The 21,941-nt window shown below is 46.7% G+C and overlaps 9 protein-coding genes across 9 annotated transcripts; 5 read left to right on the top strand and 4 right to left on the bottom strand.

Moving 5' to 3' along the window:
* Positions 1-15: 15 nt before the first annotated feature.
* On the bottom strand, positions 16-1,198 carry CNBB4260 (hypothetical protein; the record flags this gene model as incomplete). The annotated part of the gene is made up of 7 exons (XM_772102.1): positions 16-55; positions 116-305; positions 375-473; positions 529-605; positions 663-766; positions 821-1,010; positions 1,068-1,198. 7 exons carry the CDS (start codon positions 1,196-1,198, stop codon positions 16-18), a joined length of 831 nt encoding a protein of 276 aa, XP_777195.1.
* Positions 1,199-1,496: 298 nt separating this feature from the next.
* Positions 1,497-2,522, top strand: CNBB4250 (hypothetical protein; the record flags this gene model as incomplete). Its single annotated transcript, XM_772101.1, has 3 exons — positions 1,497-1,918; positions 1,946-2,259; positions 2,311-2,522. 3 exons carry the CDS (start codon positions 1,497-1,499, stop codon positions 2,520-2,522), a joined length of 948 nt encoding a protein of 315 aa, XP_777194.1.
* Positions 2,523-3,297: 775 nt separating this feature from the next.
* Positions 3,298-9,177, top strand: CNBB4240 (hypothetical protein; the record flags this gene model as incomplete). Its single annotated transcript, XM_772100.1, has 23 exons — positions 3,298-3,419; positions 3,467-3,695; positions 3,877-4,297; positions 4,351-4,576; positions 4,626-4,869; positions 4,920-5,115; positions 5,164-5,240; positions 5,289-5,612; positions 5,651-5,834; positions 5,887-6,416; positions 6,473-6,609; positions 6,660-6,797; positions 6,851-6,950; positions 7,007-7,134; positions 7,194-7,757; positions 7,810-7,978; positions 8,029-8,055; positions 8,107-8,216; positions 8,267-8,500; positions 8,557-8,605; positions 8,654-8,828; positions 8,879-8,904; positions 8,956-9,177. The coding sequence occupies 23 exons, from the start codon at positions 3,298-3,300 to the stop codon at positions 9,175-9,177; spliced, it is 4,632 nt and encodes a 1,543-aa protein (XP_777193.1).
* Positions 9,178-9,395: 218 nt separating this feature from the next.
* CNBB4230 (hypothetical protein) lies at positions 9,396-10,450 on the top strand (the record flags this gene model as incomplete). Its single annotated transcript, XM_772099.1, has 4 exons — positions 9,396-9,543; positions 9,610-9,871; positions 9,928-10,202; positions 10,269-10,450. The coding sequence occupies 4 exons, from the start codon at positions 9,396-9,398 to the stop codon at positions 10,448-10,450; spliced, it is 867 nt and encodes a 288-aa protein (XP_777192.1).
* Positions 10,451-11,305: 855 nt separating this feature from the next.
* On the top strand, positions 11,306-11,944 carry CNBB4220 (hypothetical protein; the record flags this gene model as incomplete). The annotated part of the gene is made up of 4 exons (XM_772098.1): positions 11,306-11,476; positions 11,550-11,626; positions 11,690-11,801; positions 11,870-11,944. 4 exons carry the CDS (start codon positions 11,306-11,308, stop codon positions 11,942-11,944), a joined length of 435 nt encoding a protein of 144 aa, XP_777191.1.
* A 174-nt stretch (positions 11,945-12,118) lies between these two features.
* On the bottom strand, positions 12,119-13,410 carry CNBB4210 (hypothetical protein; the record flags this gene model as incomplete). The annotated part of the gene is made up of 7 exons (XM_772097.1): positions 12,119-12,336; positions 12,393-12,538; positions 12,601-12,663; positions 12,717-12,874; positions 12,938-13,028; positions 13,082-13,220; positions 13,350-13,410. The coding sequence occupies 7 exons, from the start codon at positions 13,408-13,410 to the stop codon at positions 12,119-12,121; spliced, it is 876 nt and encodes a 291-aa protein (XP_777190.1).
* Positions 13,411-13,569: 159 nt separating this feature from the next.
* On the top strand, positions 13,570-14,378 carry CNBB4200 (hypothetical protein; the record flags this gene model as incomplete). Its single annotated transcript, XM_772096.1, has 3 exons — positions 13,570-13,820; positions 13,864-14,066; positions 14,119-14,378. The coding sequence occupies 3 exons, from the start codon at positions 13,570-13,572 to the stop codon at positions 14,376-14,378; spliced, it is 714 nt and encodes a 237-aa protein (XP_777189.1).
* A 73-nt stretch (positions 14,379-14,451) lies between these two features.
* CNBB4190 (hypothetical protein) lies at positions 14,452-17,261 on the bottom strand (the record flags this gene model as incomplete). Its single annotated transcript, XM_772095.1, has 10 exons — positions 14,452-14,568; positions 14,626-14,887; positions 14,941-15,369; positions 15,424-15,857; positions 15,915-15,995; positions 16,053-16,131; positions 16,175-16,184; positions 16,226-16,289; positions 16,349-16,578; positions 16,625-17,261. 10 exons carry the CDS (start codon positions 17,259-17,261, stop codon positions 14,452-14,454), a joined length of 2,343 nt encoding a protein of 780 aa, XP_777188.1.
* Positions 17,262-18,175: 914 nt separating this feature from the next.
* CNBB4180 (hypothetical protein) lies at positions 18,176-21,800 on the bottom strand (the record flags this gene model as incomplete). The annotated part of the gene is made up of 17 exons (XM_772094.1): positions 18,176-18,348; positions 18,409-18,488; positions 18,537-18,658; positions 18,711-18,817; positions 18,866-19,709; positions 19,765-19,887; positions 19,938-20,068; positions 20,119-20,184; positions 20,232-20,292; positions 20,344-20,421; positions 20,542-20,838; positions 20,879-20,932; positions 20,980-21,003; positions 21,059-21,374; positions 21,423-21,525; positions 21,580-21,676; positions 21,735-21,800. The coding sequence occupies 17 exons, from the start codon at positions 21,798-21,800 to the stop codon at positions 18,176-18,178; spliced, it is 2,742 nt and encodes a 913-aa protein (XP_777187.1).
* Positions 21,801-21,941: the final 141 nt, after the last annotated feature.

The following is a 21,941-nucleotide window of genomic DNA, read 5'->3' as shown; positions in this document are numbered from 1 at the left end:
TATAGTAGATGTGCATTAGCATGTGTCTGAATCTATGCAAGTTGTACATTTTAGGCTGTCCTTGTTGGTGTTCTGCGTTATCACTGCTTTCTGTATAAACTACATTTAGACTGACTGCTCCTTGGCTTCTTTGTCGGCCTTGACCAAATCCGTAAATTTGACACCCTTGCCTCCAAATATGTCAAGTGATGAGCCAAAAGTAAGGTCAACTTTGCCGTTTGATAACCGGTCAACAAGGGCTAGGTCGGAGATATCTTTGGCACCGCCAGCGTATGTACAGGGGATGCTTACCCACTCGCCAAGCCCTTGCAATATGTAAGCATTGACAAAGACGCAAAGATGCACAACTTGTATCAACTCCCATGCGGACTTACGGGTGACAAGTTCTTCATCGATGCCTTGACATAATCCTTCAACGTCGGCAGCGTGGATGAGCAATTCAGAGCAATATCGCTCTACAAGCTGTATACTCTCTGCAAGATAGGTCAGGTACAATGTCGACGGATGAGTCGTACAAAAAGGATCCACCCTTAGTGACGGCCATATCTGTAAGAGTCTTCCACCCGTTCATAGCTACAACCCAGCCGTTTTCTCGTTTACGACAGCTATAAAAGCAATCAAGTCAGTCCAAAGACTTCTCCCCACGTTGTTATACTTTGTACCTAATGTCAACAACAAGCTTGTCCTTGCCAGCCTGGTTTGCCAGGCGTTTTAACCTATCCTCATCAAACTTGCCGTTGGGAAACAAGTAACTTGTCACAATCACCTGGAATTCGGTGAGTCACAGTCTCGACCCTACCATTAGAAGCAGCAGACTAACCTTAGAGGCACCATTATTTAGCCATTCCTGGGCATTGGTTTCCGTTATCCCACCACCGACTTGCATACCATTTCTCCAAGCGCTGACTGCTTCCTTCGCAGCCTCGTCATTTCCTGGACCAAGCTTGATTATATGTCCTCCAACAAGGTCGTTAGTCTTGTACAGGTCGGCAAAGTAGGAAGGAGGGTGGCTAAAATAGGCATAAGATTAGTCAACCCGTACAGCTTTTATTTTGCAAAGGACATACGTAGCAACGAAGTTCTCGGTGGGTCCAGCGCCAGACTGAGACGTGAGATCAAGGGTGCCGCCCACAATTTGTTTGACGACGCCTTGGTGGAGATCGATACAAGGTCGGAATTGGGAATGCCTTCTGGACATTTTTAGGAGGCGGGTGGTTCCTCAATAACACACAAAGGAAATGGTAGGAAAAGAAGATGTCCGTCGAACGAGCAATGGGGCTCATCAGCCTGAAGAGGTTTATTTGAGCCCAATTTTGTGCAGTTCTTTGCTTTTATTGGGAGTAAATAATCAGGGACAAGAGCCTTGTCAATTGTAGCCCAAAAAGACTGGATATTTACGCCCAGTCGCAATTATTGTATCGCGCCCGATTCTTTTTTTCGAACATTTCCGAGAACACCTTTTACGTCAAAAGCAACGCCATTGACCACTTACAAAAATGGAAAGAACAGCTATCCTCGCTCTCAGGAGCACGCTAAACCCTTCCAACACCCTCCGATCTCGCCCTACCCTCTGCTTCCTCCAGCTCTCCTCCCGCAGAGCGAGCACGACCTCCACCCCTCGACCTCCCACCACCACTGGCAGTCATCCTGCTCTACAACGGCGTGGCCCTACACTCCAACCTCGATTACCATCAGCCACCAACTGGCCATGGCGTCAGATCCCATCTTCTTCTCCTGATGTGACTGTCCTTGAACGAACTGTCTTCGCCCGACCTTCTGATTTTAGTCCACCCTTGTTGTTGTTCGCTGCCGGCGTCTGGGGTCTGTTTGTGATCTCGTGGTATGCTCTCCCAGACCCTCCCAAAAGAGAGTTGACAGAAGAGGAAAAGGTAAAGATTGAAGCCGAGTATGCTGGAGCGTGAGTCGTTTCGCCTTCTCGTAAAAGCAAAAAAAAAAAAAAGCTCAAGGCTTTGAATAGTGGTTTCTGGTTACAGCTGGGTAACCGTGTATCAGGCTCTGTATACTCTTCGGCCCAGCCTATTCTCATGGGAGGTGTCTCCTTGATACTCGCTGGTTTCCTAATTGCATCTTCTACGATTGCCACGAGGATTACAATGGTACAGATGCGACCTGTAAACGGGTCAGGTGAAGGTAAAAGGTTCTTGAAGTTGACAACAGTGGCGCACGAGATGGTCAAGGGGATGGTTAAACCAAGAGAGATCAGAATGGAGGATTGCAGCGTTTATTTCCCTAGTGCTGGTAAGTGGCCCCACAGACAGTGTATATTATTTGAAGGCTCATATGACGTAGAACGTGCGACCACTGTCCGTCTGCGCGTGCTCAAACCCGATGGCCGACCTTTCAAGTACACTCTTGACCGATTTCCTTACAATCTTGACTTCAGAGAGATTAAGGAAGACTATAAGGTAGTTGATAAGGAAATTGTCCTCTCAATACCTAGATTGCAACAGACTTTTGGCGCCATTCTCAAAGGGAAACCCGATTATGCCAAGGCAGCGTAATAATAAATCATGATCTCATCAATGCATATTTACACTCGTCAAACTACTGATGTTGTTACGTTCTTTGAGGAGACGAGGTACGAGAGCAAGCAGAGTGTCGTATTTTTGAGCGTGTATTGAGAGGATGAAGCAAACTATACATGGCATATGGCTTAACATTCCCCGAACACAATGGAACAGGAAAAGGCCAAGTTACTTGAGAAATATCTGTTAACTCGTCGAACCAGAGGAAAGTCGGCTTGAAAAAGATGAGCAAGATGGTTGATAACTTGCCAATAAACGCAGGAGTAAAAGAAGGTTCAGCCGAATTGTTCGTGCGATGGTTGTTTTCGGTGGGATTTTAAACATTTTTGCATGAAACTCAATTCTTTTGAGATTAGGAAGCAAGCTGCCGTGTATCCTCACACCTTCGTTAGAGCCCAGTGAGATAATATAGTCAGAGAAGTTGAACGCATCAGATGAACGAACAAACATAGACCGGGACAAAAACATCTGCGGTTTTGGCAATTAGGAAACTTCTTGTGACTGTTCTAATCGAAGTGGAGGTTCAGTAATATACATTACTGAAAGCAATACAAATGGATAAGTAAACTTTCTAACGTTGTTATTAGTAAATTAAAGCTTCTTAATGGTGATACGCGTCATGTCATGCGTGGAGGCTAGCTACAGTTGGTTTGTTTCGTTTTCGCGACCTTAGCTATGGGCTTATCCATTTCAACTTTGCAGAAACAGGTATACGCATATTAAACCAGACCTGTACAACAGAACGGGCACCATGAGAGCAAACACAGTGGCTCTGGCCCTCGCAGCTTCAGCGCTCGCGGCGTCCGCGTCTCCACCAGTACGCGTAAGTCTCGAGACAAGCTGGGCAGCTCCCCCTTTGGTCCTCGAGATCCTGTAAGTCGTTTCTTATAGCTGAAAACTAGCTGCTTATATCTCTATAGCGAAACTGTGTATGACGAATACCCCTCATCCTACTTCCCGCTCCTTCATCTTTTATCCTCTCTTCCTGCAGACTCTACAGATGAGTCCATATTATCCTCGACGCTGGACCTCATTCAAGCCTATTCGCTTCTTCCTTCGCCATCATCACTATCTACTTTCCACCTTGCCTTGTCCCTGCACTCCACAGCACCTAGAATAGAAGCCGAATACAACTGGTACAACAGCGCCGTAAAGGGACAGGAAAGTAAGTTGGGAGTGGAAGGTTGCGAAGGTTGGGTTGAATGGCGAGGGAAAGGGTTCTGTGATGTTGACGGGTTAAAACGGGACATGGAACTGAGTATTGAGGAAGGAACACATAAAATGTAAGCTGTCTCATGATGGAGGGCGTGTTCGATGATGTCTAATCTAGGCCAATAGAAACCAGAAACCTCTTTCACTTCCTTTCGATCACACTTCTCCGTCGGTCTCTTCCACCTCATCATCTCCTCGGGCCATATTCTACTACGCCCCATTCGCTTCTACTTCCAATGAACTCCTTGGATACCTGGATCACCATGCGTCTCAATATCCAGAGTTCACTTATACCGTCCGTTACCAGCCCCCTTTGTCGGATGAGGCCAAAAAACCTTTGTCTCTCTCAGGATGGGGCGCGGAGATGGCCCTTAAGAAGATGGATTATCTCGTTGTCGATGACCGTGCTACTGGGGAGACCACTTTCCGAGATGAAAGCGATGAGGTGGCTCGGAATGAAAGTAACATATTTGCTCACGTATTTGGGGATGACCCGTGGGGTGATCAAGCAACGCATTTGACAGCAGCAGAGATCAGAGGTTGGTTGATTCTCTTTACATGAGTCCGTACTTAGCTGACGATAACGGAAAAGACATTGGTCTCAAGGCTGCTACTCTTATTATGTCTTCAGATGACCCTATTTCTGCCCTGATTCATCTCTCGCAAGATTTTCCCAAGTATTCGGCTGCCCTCGCTCGTCAAGTTGAGGTACCAGAGGATATCCAATCAAAGGGCAGGACAATTGCTGTCAGAGGAAACGCGAAAGAAGCTATATATATTAATGGTAAGCCATTTGACAGGGATTTGAATCCGTATACGTAAGTAAACTCAGTTTTCGTTTCGATCCATACTGATCACTGCATATAGTCTTCTGAAAGCCCTTCGTGATGAGCGCCAGCTCACGGTTTCCCTCACTTCCTTGGGTCTTACCCCTAAGCAATCCATTGACATACTGGGGGATCCCGTCGTTGGCCAAGGCCAGATTGAAGATGACATGGGAGAAGGTTTGGTAGACGCAAGTGATAGAATCGAGGGTGGCGACGTCATTGTTTACTGGAATGACATTGAGAAAGACAAAAGATATCAAAATTGGCCTATTCATCCTCAGGGGGTAAGCAATTCCCTTTTTTTTATTTTGAGACATGCTGAAGCGCAATACAGTACATGCGCCCTTTGTATCATGGTCAGTTCCATACCGTCAGGCGGAATACATTCAATCTCATTTTCGCCCTGGACCTCTCGCGAATCTCGTCCCTTGAGCTCATTGTCCACTCCATCTCTGCCATGATTCAGAGAGGTTTGCCTATCCGATTTGGTATAGTACCTGTTTTTGAGCCTGAACAGCAAGATGACATCTGTAAGTGCCGTCCTAACTTACATTTATGATTGCTCAAAGGAAAATTAGCTTTTCAGATGGCCAAAGTCTTCTGGTACTCTGTCAAGACCTTTGGAAGAAGCTCAACCCGGGACTTCCTCGCTGCGGTAAGCCTGGTATTTGCCTACGCTATATGTGCTGAACCTTTCAATCAGATCATCGACGCAACTCCGCGCCAGCTCAACAATCCTGCTCCTCAAGTAAATGATGATGTTCTCCGTAAAGGGTATGAAGCCCTTTCCGCGACTTCTAAAAAGGCATCTCTAGCCTTTGATGATGTTTTGACCTCTGAAGATTGGGATCGCCATGTCGAGAAGACTGGGAATTATTTGAAGAGGTTGTTAATTACGAAAAAAGACGCAGAGAATGGCGGTATGTTCATGAACGGGAGGTTTACGCCTAATGCGCCTGCCTGGCCCAACATTGTTACGCAAGAGATGCAATCGCAGCTCGCATTCATCCAAGGACAGGCAAGTAAGGTATTTTGTACCTATCGCAGTTATTGACTTGGACGCAGGTCATGTTGGATGCAATCCCCGAAGACATCTCAACCATGTTCTATGATTTGCCATCCACCTCTAAGAGGAGGAGCAGCCTCGTTATTCCAGTTGGCGACAACAAGCTCAAAGTCTTCAATTTGGTCGATCTCTTTAAAAATGAGGGGATTGAAGGCAAATTGAGCGGAGAGTTTGTCTATCCCGGTGAGCCGTAACGTCTAGGATTTGTGTTTTACTTGCTGATTTAAGAGTGTAGATGGAGAAAGAGGAACGCCGATCAGTATGTGGATTATAGGAGATCTTGATTCCCCTGAAGGTTTGGAGACTGTCAAGAACGGCCTACAGCACCTCCAAACTTCGCAATGTGCTTCCAGGCTCGGCTTCATTCATGTACCCCCGGCACGTAGCCATTCTTCTTGCCCCGCGGGCCAATATTGCTTCTCAACTGTGCTTTACCAGATCCTTTCCCAAAACGCACTCTCTTTGACCAAACCTTCTGATCTCCTGGAGCTCATATCAGATGTCCAGCACTCTATTAAGACAAATTTGGAAAAAGCTGGCGAAATTGAGGTTGGTAACCAAGGGGTGGATGACTGTGGAACGACATTCACATTGTCTCCCGAGGATCAACAGAAGTACTTCGAGGCTAAACCTTTGCACGGTATGACGTTTGGCGGTTGGGCTGCTGGAGATATAGCTGCAGCTAGCGAATTCTGGAAAGCTGGGACGCAAATCTCCGGAAAGCTTGGCATCACGGACGGTGTACACCTGCTTGCTAATGGTCGAGTAAGTAGCAGTATTATTCGTGAGCAATTGCTTTTCTTATGCTGATGCTTTATTAGCTTGTCGGTCCCATCACTCCAGTGACATTCCCGCTTGATGACTTCGAAGCTTTGGAGGTGTACGAACACAGGAAACGTGTCAAGCCTATCATTGATATTCTTAAGACGATGTACGATGATATTGCTGCCTTTGACAGGTATGGATTTTCATAAGCCATTGGAAATGGGATCGTTGACTCTTTCGTAGACCAACATTGGCAAACCTTATCTCCAAAGTCTCTTCTGTAGTCACCTCGGCGTATAAGCCTCTTGATGGTGAGGGAATCTTTGCACCTACCCAATTGACTAGGACGAGGTATTATGAGAGACTTGACGATGGATCCATGTGAGTCACGGTATGCCAGCCTTCAAAGTTAAAGGGTTGACATGTCACGGCAGGTCATTCAAGCTCGGGGATGAGGACATGTCCTTGTTGAAGGTGGCAATTGTTGTGAACCCATTATCCGAGCAAGCTCAAAAGTGGTCACCTCTCATCCAGGTATGTAATATGTAATCCACTGGGGCGTAGAAGTCGTGAAGCTAAATCGACCGTAGACTTTGTCTGAAATGGAGCACGTCTTTGTGTCTGTATATCTAGAGCCTGAGGCGCTAATGGAGGAGGTCAAGTTGAAGAGGTTCTATCGTACTTCTGTACCTTCCAGGTTGACCTTTGATGTCGACGGGTGCGTCAAAAATGATCTTACGGCCCTAACGTGAATGCTTGACTGATGCTCGACTACAGTGCTGCCATAGCTCCTGGTCTGACATTCAACAGCCTTCCTTCCAACCCTATCTATACTCTTGGTCTCGACACTCCGCCGTCCTGGATCGTCTCACCCAGGACTTCACCATATGATCTGGACAATCTTCTCCTCTCCTCCATCTCGTCACCTGTCTCTGTCACCTTCCAGCTCAAGCAACTTTTGATTGAGGGCCACGCTCGAGAGGCAGGCAATATTCCTCCTCGCGGTCTTCAGCTACAGCTCAAAACCCTTGGTGGAGATATCGCTGCCGATACGCAAGTGATGGCTAACCTCGGTTACTTACAATTCCGCGCCACGCCTGGTTACTATACTTTGTCGATCAGACCGGGCAGAGGTGAAGAAGTCTTCAACCTTGAGAGCATTGGTGCTGAGGGTTGGGATAGTCCGTCGGTTGAGGAAGTCGGAGAAGGTGTCGACCTGGGAAGCTTTGATGGACAGACGATATACCCAAGGTTCGCAAGAAAAGAGGGTATGGAGAAAGCCGACGTCCTTCAAGAGTCAGTTGCTGCTCCGGAAGGATTGGCGAAACAAGTTTATTCAAAGTAAGCTCGGCGACTTACAGTACGAGACTGATCATCGCTGATGATGATTTAGGATGAAGTCTATCGTTGGATTGTCAACAAAGGCTACGCCCGCTAAGACTGAGCATGCCGATATTAACATTTTCACTGTTGCGTCTGGTCTTTTGTACGAGCGTTTTGCGTCAATCATGATTCTTAGTGTCATGAAGCACACCAATAGCTCTGTCAAATTTTGGTTTATCGTAAGCTATTCACCTTGATACGAAATAATCGACTTATTGACCTTCGTTAGGAAAACTTCCTTTCCCCAACTTTCATTGTGAGCCATTTCTCTCTTTCCGTCGGCTAAATAACATTAACAGGTGTTCAGGCGTTTATCCCTAAGCTTGCCGAGGAATATGGCTTTCAATACGAGTTCGTGACTTACAAGTGGCCACATTGGCTGCGAGCTCAGACAGAGAAACAACGTATCATTTGGGCGTAAGTATTTTTGTGATTTCCTTCACGCAAGATCTCACACTATCTGTCAGATACAAGATCCTTTTCCTCGATGTCCTTTTCCCCATGTCTCTTGACAAAGTCATCTTTGTGGATGCCGACCAGATTGTTCGTACTGACATGAAGGAGCTAATGGATGTCGATTTGCATGGAAGGGTCTACGGCTATGCGCCTATGGGTAACAGCCGAAAGGAGATGGAAGGTTTCAGATTCTGGAAGAGCGGATATTGGAAGGAAGCGCTGAGAGGAAGACCGTACCATATCAGGTATTGACATCTCGAGTTCTGTTCTTCGAATTATGTACATACTGACTGTTGAATAGTGCTTTGTATGTTGTTGATCTTAAAAAGTTCAGGCAGCTCGCTACGGGAGTAAGTAAAATCTGATTCATTTTACCAGGCAAAGCTAACCAGTTTTAGGATCGACTTCGAGGGCAATACCATGCACTTTCAGCCGATCCTAATTCACTTGCCAACCTGGACCAAGATCTTCCCAATTCAATGCAGGATCAAATCCCTATATGGACATTGGATCAAGACTGGTTGTGGTGCCAAACTTGGTGCAGCGATGAAAGTTTGGCCACGGCGAAGACTAGTATGTCATTGTGCAACCTTTTGAGTGTTGGTACTGATCATATTTGATAGTCGACCTTTGTCAAAACCCTCTTACTGTAAGTAATCTACTCATAAATACCTCGAATAATTGGCTGACCCCTTAACAGAAAGAACCCAAGCTTGTTCGTGCTCGACAGATTCCAGAATGGGACGTCTACGACCAAGAAATTGCCGCGTTCGGTGCTCGGGTGTCAGAGGAGGGTGAAGAAAGCGGAGCTTTGGCTATCAGCGTGGATGATTTGGCGTCAGAAGGCTATGTTTCTGGGGTCGAAGGGAAAGAAGAGGAGACAGAGCGTGAAGCTGAAGGACGTATTGGGGATGAGTTGTGATCTATTATAACTGACTAAATAGACAAATAACACAAAATCAAATGCATTATTTGTTTCTCAGGCACATTGTATTGCATTTCCAGGCACATTATAACCAAAACTCGGCACTCTAGAGATTTGAGTTGCGGAAAGGGCCGTTGGTTCAAGTCGTTTTCTTCGTTGTTTGTGCATTTCCCGGTCTCATCTTCATTCAAAAACAATTTTGAGCCCAAGAAAACATGTTTGGACAGGCTGTCATTAGATTTTATCGCAGGGAATGTTTCATCACTGGCTCAAACGGAAAGACTACTCTTCGACAGGGGACACTGCAGAAAGCGTTCCACTTTGCTTCAAAACGGGCTGCTAAAGTTCCTACTGCTCCTAGAGGTGAACGCTCCTGTATAGGCTATTTTCAAATTATAGCTAATCAATTATCGCTTACCATACAAACAGGCCCACCAGCACCACCTTCCAACACTCGTTCTACAGTCGCTCTTACCTCTCCTTGGCCCTGGCGACCCATAACCCCCTCGTCAAGACTCCCGGCGCACACCATTTTGGAAGAGCGAGTCATATATGCAAGACCGCTTTCCTTTTCCCCTAGAAGACATTTGTTCTTGGGATGTACTCTGGCTGGATGCGGTGTCATGTTTTGGATGATGCCTGACAAGCCGAGAATGGCTGATTGGTTCAGCGAAGACGTAGGACTGTTCAGGTGAGTAGCGTTTAGCTGGAGGTCAAAGAATTCTCAATTGACTTATGGACTTGTAGGAGGATACTTGGCACTATCAATAACTACCTTTTCCTCGATCTTCCTCCTTTCCTTGCTCTTGCTGGTACCACTCTGGTCGCCTATAGAATCTTTTTCGCAACAGGTCGACGAGTGACCAGATTATCTCAAATTCGAACGAGGAGTGATGGTGTGCAGGACATTCAGACTAAGACTACCTTGAGGCTTCAAACAGGTAAACAAGACTTATGGGGCAAGAATTCCGGAGTCAGAGATCTGGATATTGCAGACCTCAGGGTGGAGGCAGTACCAGGCCGTAAGTGTCGCTGTCTGGTTACGAATTCTCTGGTGCGGTTGCTAAGATATTTTAATTTCAATTTAGGGGCTGGCAAGGGTTACCTCTCTTTAACGCTTCGCCCAGAAGCAATTAAACACAAATGGATCGAGCGCAGGCCTTATTACATGGATTTTAGAAACTCTAGATTTGTAGCGGAGACGGATCAGGAAGTCGTCATGTCGTTGAATAGGGTTGAACATGTTTTCGGTAAGGTGCAGGGGGCGTGATGACGAAGAAGTACCTGGTAAGTTTGGGGACCATCTCAAAACTGCAAATGTCGAGAGCTGCATCTGTGATGCTGACATATGTCAAAGATTTCATCCCCGAATACTCATATATCACATTCGATGCATTGCACTATTGCATAGTCATAGTCTGGTAATGATCGGCTGGGGGAATTGGAGCTAGAAACCATATAAATCACCGCCTCCGGGCAGAAGCTTTCACCTTTTTGCTCGCCGTTTTTGAGCAATACGCCCACACTTCTTGATCAATAAGCAATGCGGCATTCTGCAATGTTCACAAGAAGTGCACTGCCCGCAGGTAGGTATCAGGCAGCCAGAAGGACAGGCACAATGCTTTCACCATAAATGACAGTAAAGTGTATTCGTGAAAAGTATCGAGTATGGGCAGATTACGTACATACGGCACGCCGAAGACGCCTGCCTCCACTTCCATCATCCATCGCCGAAAGTAAATACGTATGTTCGTCGACCGAGCGGACGGAATGCTCGCTGTTCGTCAAAAAAGGAGCCTTTTCCAAACCAGTGCTCAGCTCTTATTTTAGCTACTCATGACCGGTCAACATACGGTTCCGACCGGTGCTGTGAGCTGATACTCTGAAGCTGATTTGGAGTGTGCAGGACACGTCGTCCCAATTCGTTAGGCAATGGTGGGTCACATGCGTACACCGCATGGAGGAAATGCATAGCCACAACAGGCATCAGTGACAATCACGGTTGGCCAACTATGAGGAAATGTATAAGAGTCGTCCACACTTGGTCGACCTGATTCCCCGTCCTCTGTATTACATACAATTCTCCACTACCCCTCGAGTTGAAAAACCTTACTCCTCCACAATAATGAAGATCTTCAGCACTTTGAGAATCATCTCTACCTTCCTTGTCGTCCTCTCCGCCTCTGTATCCGCAAAAGTGTATCACGTCTCCGTGCCCGATAAGGCTTCGCCTGGAGAAATTATCACAGCAATTCTTTCATCATCCAGCTACATCCAAAACTGGGATGATTTTGGCGTAAGTTCTCTTGTCTGCCTTCTTGTCAACAGATCAGCTAGTGCTAAGTATTTTATTATTATTAATAAAACAGGTTATTTGGGGTCTAGTGCGCGAAGGACAAGAATGCGATGGATGTATAGGTCAAGAGATTGGGTATCAAAACCTCTAGTTCGTGTCATATTTTCTTACGCTGACTGGGGTTCTAAAGAGCTCATGAATATTTTTTTGTAGTAAAGATCCAAGTTACCCCACCCAGCCTGGCAATGTTTCGCTCCAGGTCACCATTCCGAACATTACCACGGGCTCATACACTTTTGTAGCCGCGGTTCCCCATCTTGTAGGAGTGCGTTGTACCTCACGTAATGATCAAAAGAAAAACGGCCAAGATAATGATGCTAATGGTGATTACAGGCTTCTGGGGAGACAGGAATCAACTACTTCACGCAAGCTATTGAGCTCGTGTCCAGTGCTAAAATCAGGGTCTAGTTGGGTAGACCATGTGAAAGCGTGTAAGCGTCAGCCAGTTGATACGTCTGATAATGGAGTATTGTAATAAGCCTCGCAACTAATCGTCAGATGTGCCCGATACATAATGCATGTAATAACCTAAAATTTGTAAAACCTATACAAAATGAACAACAAATAACCTAAAGACAAGCCTTATGACAAAATCTGTAATGCTATCATCAGCACGTGTAACAAAAGCCACATGGAATCACTTACAGCAAGGAGAATAACGGCGCCCACTATAACAAGGATGAGCAACAAGCAGGCCATCCTTTTCCCAGCCTTTCGCTGATACTCATGGGCCGTTGTAAGTTCTTCAGCAGCAGAAGAACTATCGCGAGCAACAGAGATGACGTTACTTTCGATATTGTCTTGGTGTAGTGTCAGTATAGACGTTCGAAACCCCCACAATCCAATGAAAACCTACCGATAAGACCACCCTGTTCTACGACCATTGTACCTAGATCGCGGAAGATGTCGTTCAACTCGTGGATACCTGATTCAATCTCTCGTATTTCAGCCTCTCGCTCTGCAATCAAGGTCTCTTGGAATTCCAACTCTTGCGCAGATACGCTGCAAGCGGGGGTCAGCTTGTTGCGATCATAACAAGGGTGTCTGATGGGGACAGAACTCACTGGTGAACTTGCTGCTGAGTTTGCACCTGCTCTAGTTCTACGGAACTTCTTGACTCATCATATCTACCTTGTTCGTCAGTCAAAGTCCTTTAATAAAGGGCACAAATTGGATGTACGCTTCTTCGTTTTCTTCTACCAATCTGTCCACCTTTCTCTTTTGGTTCTCTACGTAGAGCCTCTGTTTCTCCGCGGATAATCTCTGCACTCGTTGAAAGGCGGTTATGGCGTTAGTGAACTCTTTGGAAAGCTTAGTTTGTATTGGTTTACGGGTGGCCTACGAATGATACGGTAGGTTAGTGAGTGCGGGAACAGTGCGTAAAAGTGCTCAAACACTCACGAGTTCTCCTCCAGCAGGGTAAGCCGCAAGCTTCTTAACATCCAGACTCGAGTTTTTGACCATATCCCGAGTCGCTTCCGTCAAATTATGTCTGGGGGCAGTAGAAGTGAGTCACAAGCCACTCCGTTATTGCAATATGCTTACAAGCTTGTTCGAAGGTTATCACCATCTGCGTTCCCGCCCAACTTGTCCACCAACCTCTGGATACCCTGTACATTGGATTGAATCTTGAAAACCTGGATAGAGACAGAGTCCTTGAGAGCTATGAATGTGGCGTCTTGGTCTGTATTTGATAGCGTGATTGAGTGAGCAAATGGGATCGAAGGATGGCATCAAGTAGGCGAACGGACAGGGCACGGGATGAAGGGAGATGTCAGTCTTGAGAGTATGCATGGATGAGCGACCGACGTACCAGGTGCACCACCTCTCAAGAGCGGCTCAGCCTGGCCCCTCTCCAAGTCGTTGAAGCTCATGTCGATATGTCGTTGAAATCGGGTAGATGATGAAAAGGAGAAAGTGGACCGATGATGTGGCGGCGATAAAGGGGGAGCTCCGTCCTCAGCCGTTCGTTGAAGACGGAGGTTTGTTATGGTCCTCGTTCACCTTGCCTTTTCTTCGGTGGCCGCTACGAGATGGAATCCATTTCCCGCCCGTATGTGTCTGCCTTGTGGGCCACGATATGCATATTCACCACTGACACACCTGGCAGAACCCTCACAGCGCACGCAACCTCCCTCATCTGCGCAGACACTGACCTCCGCGGACCCATCTCCGTCGGGCCCAACGTCATTATCCACCCTCGCGCTACCATCTACGCTGCTGCCGGGCCAATCATGTTAGGGGAAGGGTGTATCGTAGAGGAGGGGTGTATCATAGTGAACAGGTGCGTCTGTCGTTCGGGGAGCTCTAGCTGACATGTGATACAGGAAGAAGGACACAATGAAGATAGGAGAGAACAACCACTTTATGGTAGGCTGCCGTACGTTTTATCCTTTCGACCTAATATATTTGGATAATAACCTGATCGGAAGAGCAGGAATAGAGTCGCCATCCATAGGTAACAACAATATCTTCCAACCGAAGAGTACGGCGTCTGGAGGTGTCATCGTGACGGACAACTGTATTATCAGTCCGTCTTGCGTGGTTGGTTGCGGGAAGAAGGCTGATAATAACGATTACAGGCGCAGGCACTATTCTCTTACCGTCTCCTACCGGTACCGATCAAGAACCAGAAACGCTTCCTCCTTACACTGTCATATATGGTGCAGATTCTTCAAGACGGACATGGGATGGGAGCGGGCACGTCGCTGAGATGGCGCTAAGGAGTAAGCAGGCAGAGTATCTGAGGGAGATAATGCCAAAGTATGTTTACAATGATGTCTCGCCTGTGGATTGTATTATTAACGAGTATAGATTCAATCGTTTACGCCCTACAACATAGACGGAGATGTAGCATATGCATTTTATGCGATACCGATACCCAGTATGGTGGTTGTGACAAGGCAAAGTGCTATTTACTGTACAGAGGGGGAAGGCCTTGAAGAAGCTATTTCAGGTGTGACGTCCCTAGATATACTGGATAATTGTCGCCAAAATTGTGACGGGATCCCATCCGTTGCAGAGCTCTCAATCTATAGCGTGGTTGTCAGTTTTGGATTGACAATGATCTGCGGGTCAAAATGACGCACCTCAGAATAAGCAATCGTCCTGCCATTCAACTCTGTAGCCTTCACACTTCTGATCACAACCCCTTCCTCAATTTGGGTTACCTCTTCAATGTACTCGTCCGCCTCCAAGTAATACACTACACCATCTATCTCTAATGAAATTGGAGGTTGCGGTGACGAAGATTCGGTGGAAGCTTGAGAAATGTTGAAGAACGAACTGATTGCTATGGGAATGTCGGTAAAGGGTAGAGGAGCACTGGCGATTAATTGGACGTCCGTTGGTCTGCAATTTCGGTTAGCTCCTAGTTGATAACCTGCATATTTCTTGCAGCTTACCTATCAGGAAGGAAAAGATCGACTTCGTTAAGAATACCCATTTCGCTCTTAAGCTTATCTTCCACCGTAGAAGGTTCACCCTCTTGATCGGTCACTTCTTGATTTGCAGCTTCAACTGGCTCAGACACCTCTTCGATCACTTCTTGCTTTGCAGCTTCAGCCGCCTCAGACACCTCTTCGATCACTTCTTGCTCTACACTCTCCATTGCCTTCACTTCTGTCTCGAACTCCACGCCTTCACCTATTGCAGTCTTTTCTAGATGATCCACAAGTTTGGCAAATCGATCCTGCCACCGTATTTGAAGGGTGTAATCAAATTTGAGATAGCGGGATTCATTAGTGGAGGATGAAGGGTGTGAGCGGTAGCGTAATCGATGAAGTTTGGTAGGAGGGTTGAAAGGCGGGTGTTGGACCATGACAGGTGTAAGACTAGTACAGAGTTCAGCATAGATTCGCTCCGGTTAAGCTGTAGTGATTACACACCTAGGAGAGAAGATGAATCTCCTGGACTGATCCTCTCGTACCCATCGCTCAAGGTTCTCCACCTGCCATTGCCCAGGTAACGGTGAATCCCACAAGGCATTCTTCCCATCTTGTGTCACTACAGGAAGAAGTAAATGACCAAATTTGGCAACCAGCTTTCCTCTGTTCTGTACGAGCTCTTCGATTACCACCTTCAACCGCCCCTTTTCACCCCTCTCGCTGCTGGATAGAGGATAGGAAACCAATCGATCTTCCATCTTTTCAGCCATTTGCTCGGTTGCTCTAGAGCTAGGGCTTCCATCCCACTTCTTCACTTTTTCCAAACGGCAAAAGTGGCTGCCAATAGTGGTGGCAGAGAGATCCCATGGGAGAGGCTCGGTGTTTGAAGGGAAAAAGGGATAGAGGCCGTATGTGTCCTGTCGAGGATCAAGAACCTGACATATATTAGTAAAAAAAAACAAAAAACGGGTAGGGAGATATGGACGACTTACTGAGGCTGGGTTATGTGAAAGAAAGTGAGCTACAGCCGGGCGGACGTTTTGCAAAGGTCGATGACGAGGCAAAACACTTGTCTATATCACAGTGATTAGCCTCTTGATGTGAGAGATTTAGGATACTGGTTTCCTTACTCTGAGAGCTGCCACTCCCAACATGCGTTTGGATGCCTCTGCTGCGTCTTCGCTTAGGGCGGTTGCTCGGTACTTCAAACTGTTATTAGTACAATTTCATGGCCCAATTTAGAGTTACATACCATGGCTGAACTAATGTAAGCTTCGTGCCGTCATCCTTGTCGGGGACGCACCATCCCCAACAGTGGCTTCCAGACCCAGTACGTCATCTCTAGAAAACTCAATTGTCACGATAGACTATTTACACCTATCAGCACCTCACAGTTATAACCACAATGTGACAGGATGAAGCTTACCTTGCGCCTTTCGTCCAACACTTCTCGTAAAGTGTTACAACTCTCATTTCTACCCTTCGCAACCAAGACCATTCGGTTCTCATCGCCTGGTTGAGATGTCTGAAAGGGAGATTGGGGAGCTTCACTGGCGCGCATTACGGACAGTTGGAGGTTCTCGTATTGAGCAAACCGTTGAATGAGAGCATTATCGCGCAGAAAAAGGAACAGCTCGGAAGATGAAAGTTCATACACTGTAAAAACAACGTTAGGAGTCATATTAAGCAGTCCTTGACATACCTTCAGTTTTGGGAGGCGGTTCCCTTGGTTCATCCCTCGGTTCAACCCAATCCCAAGTACTCATTATTCTCTTGATGACGGCTGCCTTACTGACACCTTTTCCCCCAACGTAGTTTAACCCCAGTTCGCGTGCAAATGATTTGAGTTGTTTCGTCAAGAATGCAGTATGGATAGAGTCGTAAAGTCGTTTGTATAACCGAGGGTAATCAGGGTGCCAAGGTTTGAGAGGCGGTTCAGTAGGTTGCTTAGACAAAAGATCATCCAGAGTTGGAGAAGGGTTGGGAGATGAAGTTACTGGTGTTTGTAGAAAATCAGACCAATATTTAGCGTCGGATGATGGAGGTAACTGTGGAGGTGTGTTTGAAGAGCCATCCTTCAGTGCATCTGCTAACCGCTTGGCATTGGCGATGATTTGACGGCGAGCGAAGTTTGATTTATGACCCTTGTGCGCAATTGCATTTCCTACCTTTCCCGGTGACTGGGGTCCGTCGGACCGAAGGGATACGGACATATGCCGACGAGACGAGGCAGAACTGGATTCGGCATAAGGGAGATCGTTCTCGGGTTGAAGGGTCCCATGAGGAAAATTTCGAGTGAGGCGAAGGACAGAGCGCCTGGAATAACGTATTGCAAGCATCTACGGCTGCAGTGCGTTTGTTTTGAGAGCGAGTTGCGGAGAGCGGTGAATAGATGGATTGCTACATTCAAGGATTGAACGAATGTGAGGTCAAATTTCGGGAATCACATGTTTAAAGTAATGATGTCATGGCTTTTCATTCATTACTATGTTCCAAATAAAGAGAAACGAAAAAGAGCCACAACGAAGGGGGGCCAAAGACTCTGACGGACAACTGACGGAAGATGTAACCCTCGTTTACTGATTTAAAGAGACAAAGAGACGGCAATGTCACCAATCGTAGATGCGCTCGCCTTGTCGCCGGGCATTACAAACCCCAAAGCTATGCCGGTCTTCGCATCCACCTTTCCGGCATCTCCCAATGCTCCTCAAATACCTTCCAACAAACAACAAACCACCAGCACTACTGCAATAACATCCAACCCCTCAGTAACATCGCATACGACATTTTCGATGCCTGGAGTCCATTATTCATTACCTAATGGACGGTATTTTAAACCCCCATTTCCCTTCGGAATTACTACATGCACTGCGCGCCTCTTACAAGCAATCGATCTCGCATGCCATCAATCGAAGTTTTGGGCCCAAAAAGTACATAACTTCAGTAATTCACCGATGATCATCCTGGCATAGCGCGGCTACAAATCGAGCAATCCTTATCAGTCTCCGCTCCCTAGTCATTTCCCGATTATCCCATGCCTTGGGTCCTCAATCAAATTTCATAAATCTCAAACGAATAACAACAATCGAGTTGTAAGGTACGGAGATGATCTTGATGAATAAACAATTATCCCCTTTTTAGAGGAAGAAAATGACTACTACAATGATGTATCTAAATGTTTGTTGTTCACTAGCCAATACAGGTTATATAACTTATGGAATTATGCAAATACAACCGACTTTCTCACACGAATCTATTCGGATGGCTCCGGCTTCCATGTTCTCATATACTTCTCCAAACTTTTCAGATGACCCACTTCCGGACTCCCATCATCAAACAAGTCAATATCGCCCTGAGCTATTGCATCAACGACCTCAGAGCTACGGAGAGCTTTAGCTGCCTTCCTAAATTCTGTTATTCGACGCTCTGTTTAGACGTTAGTATTTGTCTCCGCTGCGAGATGGCTCCGGCATCAAAGACACGAACCGAAGCCTAATGGGTCTTCTCGTGATATTGCAGCAAAGTCTCGTTCTATCGCTCTTGCAACATCTTGTAAAACTGTGACCCTGGAGGCAATTCAGCAAGGAACCTCGGATCAAAGAAAAGAATTTTACCGCTTGCTTCCTCTCTCCAATCTTCCCCAGGAATTCAATACCGTTCTTGCCAAATCACCGTGGCCTAACGAATCCTTGAGGGAATTGGATATTTCCAAAACCGCATTATCTCGTGCCGATTTCTGCTGAGATCAATAAGTCACTGTTACATTGCCCGCTGGAAGGGACACGCACAGTAAGAAGGTCACATCGAACTTTAGTAGGGGATTTCAATATCGGAGGTTTGAAAGCCTTGTCGGATGCTGAAGACGCCTTTCTGAATCTCGCCGCAGGCGGTGCCGCTGAGACTGCGTTAGTCTGCAATCATTCGAAAAAATAAGGTGACATACCATTATAACAAGCGTATGGTCCTTCTCCTCTGACCGGCTTGACGCTGTTCAGCATTCTTTCCGCCTTGATTCTTTGCTCTCTCGTCAACTTCAGTTCCGAAGCAGTGCCTTCTTCTGAGTCTTGGACAAATTTCACATTATCGGGTAGCCGTGCGTTGGAAGAAAAGATCGGCCTTTCTCTTTCTCTAGCCATAGCCTCCTGCCGCTCTTTCTCTTTCCTCAGCCTGACCTTCTCCATCTCTCTTTCTCGTTCTTTTTCAATCTCTTCAAATTCCATACTGGAAGTGGGCGAGCTCGATAACATTGATCCCTGACCCGCTCGGCGACGCTTATTTGCCAGCGATTGCGGCTCAGGTTCCCCGCCAGTTTCGATATGTATAATCTCCCTGACTCGTATCGGCTGTGCAACACGTTCCGAAGACAAGTCACGCACAAGTACTGGCGTGCGTGACAAGGGCACACTGGGCGGTTTGGAAGACATACTGGAAGGAATGGTATTGGATGATTGCACATGACTATTGGTGGACGAGACGAGAGGTGTGTTTTGGTGGTTTCCAGCGTGAGATCCGCTGGATCTGGGATCGGCGATTTGAAAGATGGGAGGGGCAGTGCCTGCTAGGCCTTCCTCAAATATATCGGGATCAGGACCGTGGAGGTCTAGAAATTCATCATGATGTTCATCTGTATCCGTATCGTCGCCCTCTCGAGGATCAAAAAGGGGCTCGGGTTTGGGATCTTGGTCAGGGATAGGCGTCGGCTCCCTTCCAGCAATGGCAGATGCGACTGGAATGGCATCTGTGAGGTGCATTGCTGCCTTTCGAACCTTTGCGTTGTCTTTACAAATCTATATCCGGTCTTTATAAGCTCCAACATTTGTCTAGCATTAATCCAGCACTTACGTCGCACATGGATTGACAATATGCAGCTTTAATTTCGGGATCCTTGTCATCAATCTTCTCTCCAAAGTAGCTGCAGATGCCAACATGCCGGCATCTCCCCAAGCTTTCCATATAATGTTGCAACTAACACAGGACAGTCAGCATGGAACCAGCTCCATAAAAGATTTGCTTACAGCTTTGAAACTATTGAGAGTCTGGGAAGATGTTTCGGCACAGGCGTCTCCAGACTTGAAGCGAGCAATCCGTTTCTGCTTGGCATCTTCTTGCTCTAATAACCATCTCAGGTACTTGGCATCTTCCCGAGCTATAGCGCTGTTGAATAACTGTGTTCAACCGTTCTTTGCGAGAGCTTACAGTAGTACAAGATACAATGGGAGATGTGGCCATCCCGCCCCGCTCTCCCCGTTTCTTGATAATAGCCTAGTGGCATACGTCAGAATCTCGCAATCAGGCGTAAAATACTTTACCTTCAAAAGTTTTGGGCATTTGATAATGTATAACGTATCTTACATTCGCTTGGTCGATACCCTATTAGAGACGTGAGTATGCGCCTGCAACATATAAGCAGCGAAAACTGACCATTCCAAACGCGATTGTGGCGACGATACATTCTATGGAGCCGTCCTTCCATCCGGCAAGCGCTTGGTCCTTGACTGTCTGTGAAAGGTTTTTGTAATAGGGCATAGCCTTTATTCGACGATTACTTAGAAATCCTGCTACTTCTTCGCACTGCTCATATTCAGTATCTGTGGTACGTCTGCATGATGGAAAACTCACAGCAGCTGTTGTGCGACAGTACACGATGCCAGTAACGCAGATTCTGAAGATACCGTTCTCCCGATTTCTTTTCGCGGCTTCTGGTCGATACTTCTCGATGAAATCGACGATATCATCCAGAGGATTCTTCTGTACTTCCATTTCTTCTTTCTCAATACTACCTCGCCCTTGATATCGGATCTCGTAGAACAGATTCCGACGATTGAACGGCATAACCCATTGACCGTAACCTTTGCGAATTCGGAGAGTCTGAATGATATCGTGGCGGACTTCTTTCGTTGCCGATGCAGTGAGAGCCTGTGAAGGGTTAGCCTCCTAAAGATCACCGGGGACTTACAGTGATCGGGATGTCATAATACCGCTCGCGGAATTTCCCAAGCTCACGATATTTCTGTGGTGCATCAGTTGCTATTTGCACGAGAGATACTTGTCACTGACGCCTCGGAAACTCGTGCCCCATTCCTGCGCACATTTCTTAGCAGCCACTCTGGTTCACTGGGTCTCAAATCTGACTTACTGTGATGACGTGTGCCTCATCCACAACAAGCCTTGCAACCTGTTTTTGCGCATAAGCTGTATCAAAAGTCGATCTGTGCTTATCGCTCAACAGCATCTCGGGTGTGACGTACAACAGCCGAATTTCCGGATGGCCCATTCTCATTTGCCGCCGCACTTCGTTATGTTCAGCTAATGTTGTGTATTCATTCAGTTGTACTGCTTTGATGCCTCGACTGGTGAGGTCTTTGACTTGGTCGCTCATGAGTGCTTTCAAAGGCGATACGACGATGGTAACGCCGTGCTCGATAGTAATTGCTGGTAACTGAAAACACAATCTACGCCGAGTCAATGACAGTTCGATTGAATTCGTGCAGTTGACTTACGATTTACCTAGACCTGTGGGCGCTACGACAATCAAGTCGCATCCTCTCAAAGCGTCTGTGCAGATTTCCAGCTGAGGATGTCTAAAATCGTTATATCCCCAGTCTAACGTTACGTTAAGATTCAGGTTGCGCAGGGATGCCAAAGGTTAAGACCCACGATGCTTTAAATTCCTCTGCAATGCGGAGGGTGTCTCCTGAGGAGACATTGTTCTTCTCCATTCTCGCTTCGTTGGTCGAAAGTTGTTCCTTGCAAACTGAATGACAAGCTATCAGCAGCGTGGAATGATGAGGCACCGACTAAGGATGACATACCTGGGTAGAGTTTACAAGGTTTGTATATGGCCTTTCTGCCGGAGTAGAGGAGGGAAAGGCGAGCATAGCTGCTCATTGCACGATGGATATGGCTTGTATGAAGGAACCCACAATTTCGTTTGACGTTGCCACCTGCTGGTAAACTGTAACGCGCGAAAAGGTGCAGTCGCGTCAACCAAACAAAAGTGGAGGTTATAGGCATGCGAG

The sequence above is a fragment of the Cryptococcus neoformans genome, chromosome 2 (assembly GCF_000149385.1).
Source record: "Cryptococcus neoformans var. neoformans B-3501A chromosome 2, whole genome shotgun sequence".
NCBI classification, from domain to species: domain Eukaryota; kingdom Fungi; phylum Basidiomycota; class Tremellomycetes; order Tremellales; family Cryptococcaceae; genus Cryptococcus; species Cryptococcus deneoformans.
Note: the sequence above shows the minus strand (reverse complement) of the source record. Positions and strands in the feature narration are given on the sequence as shown.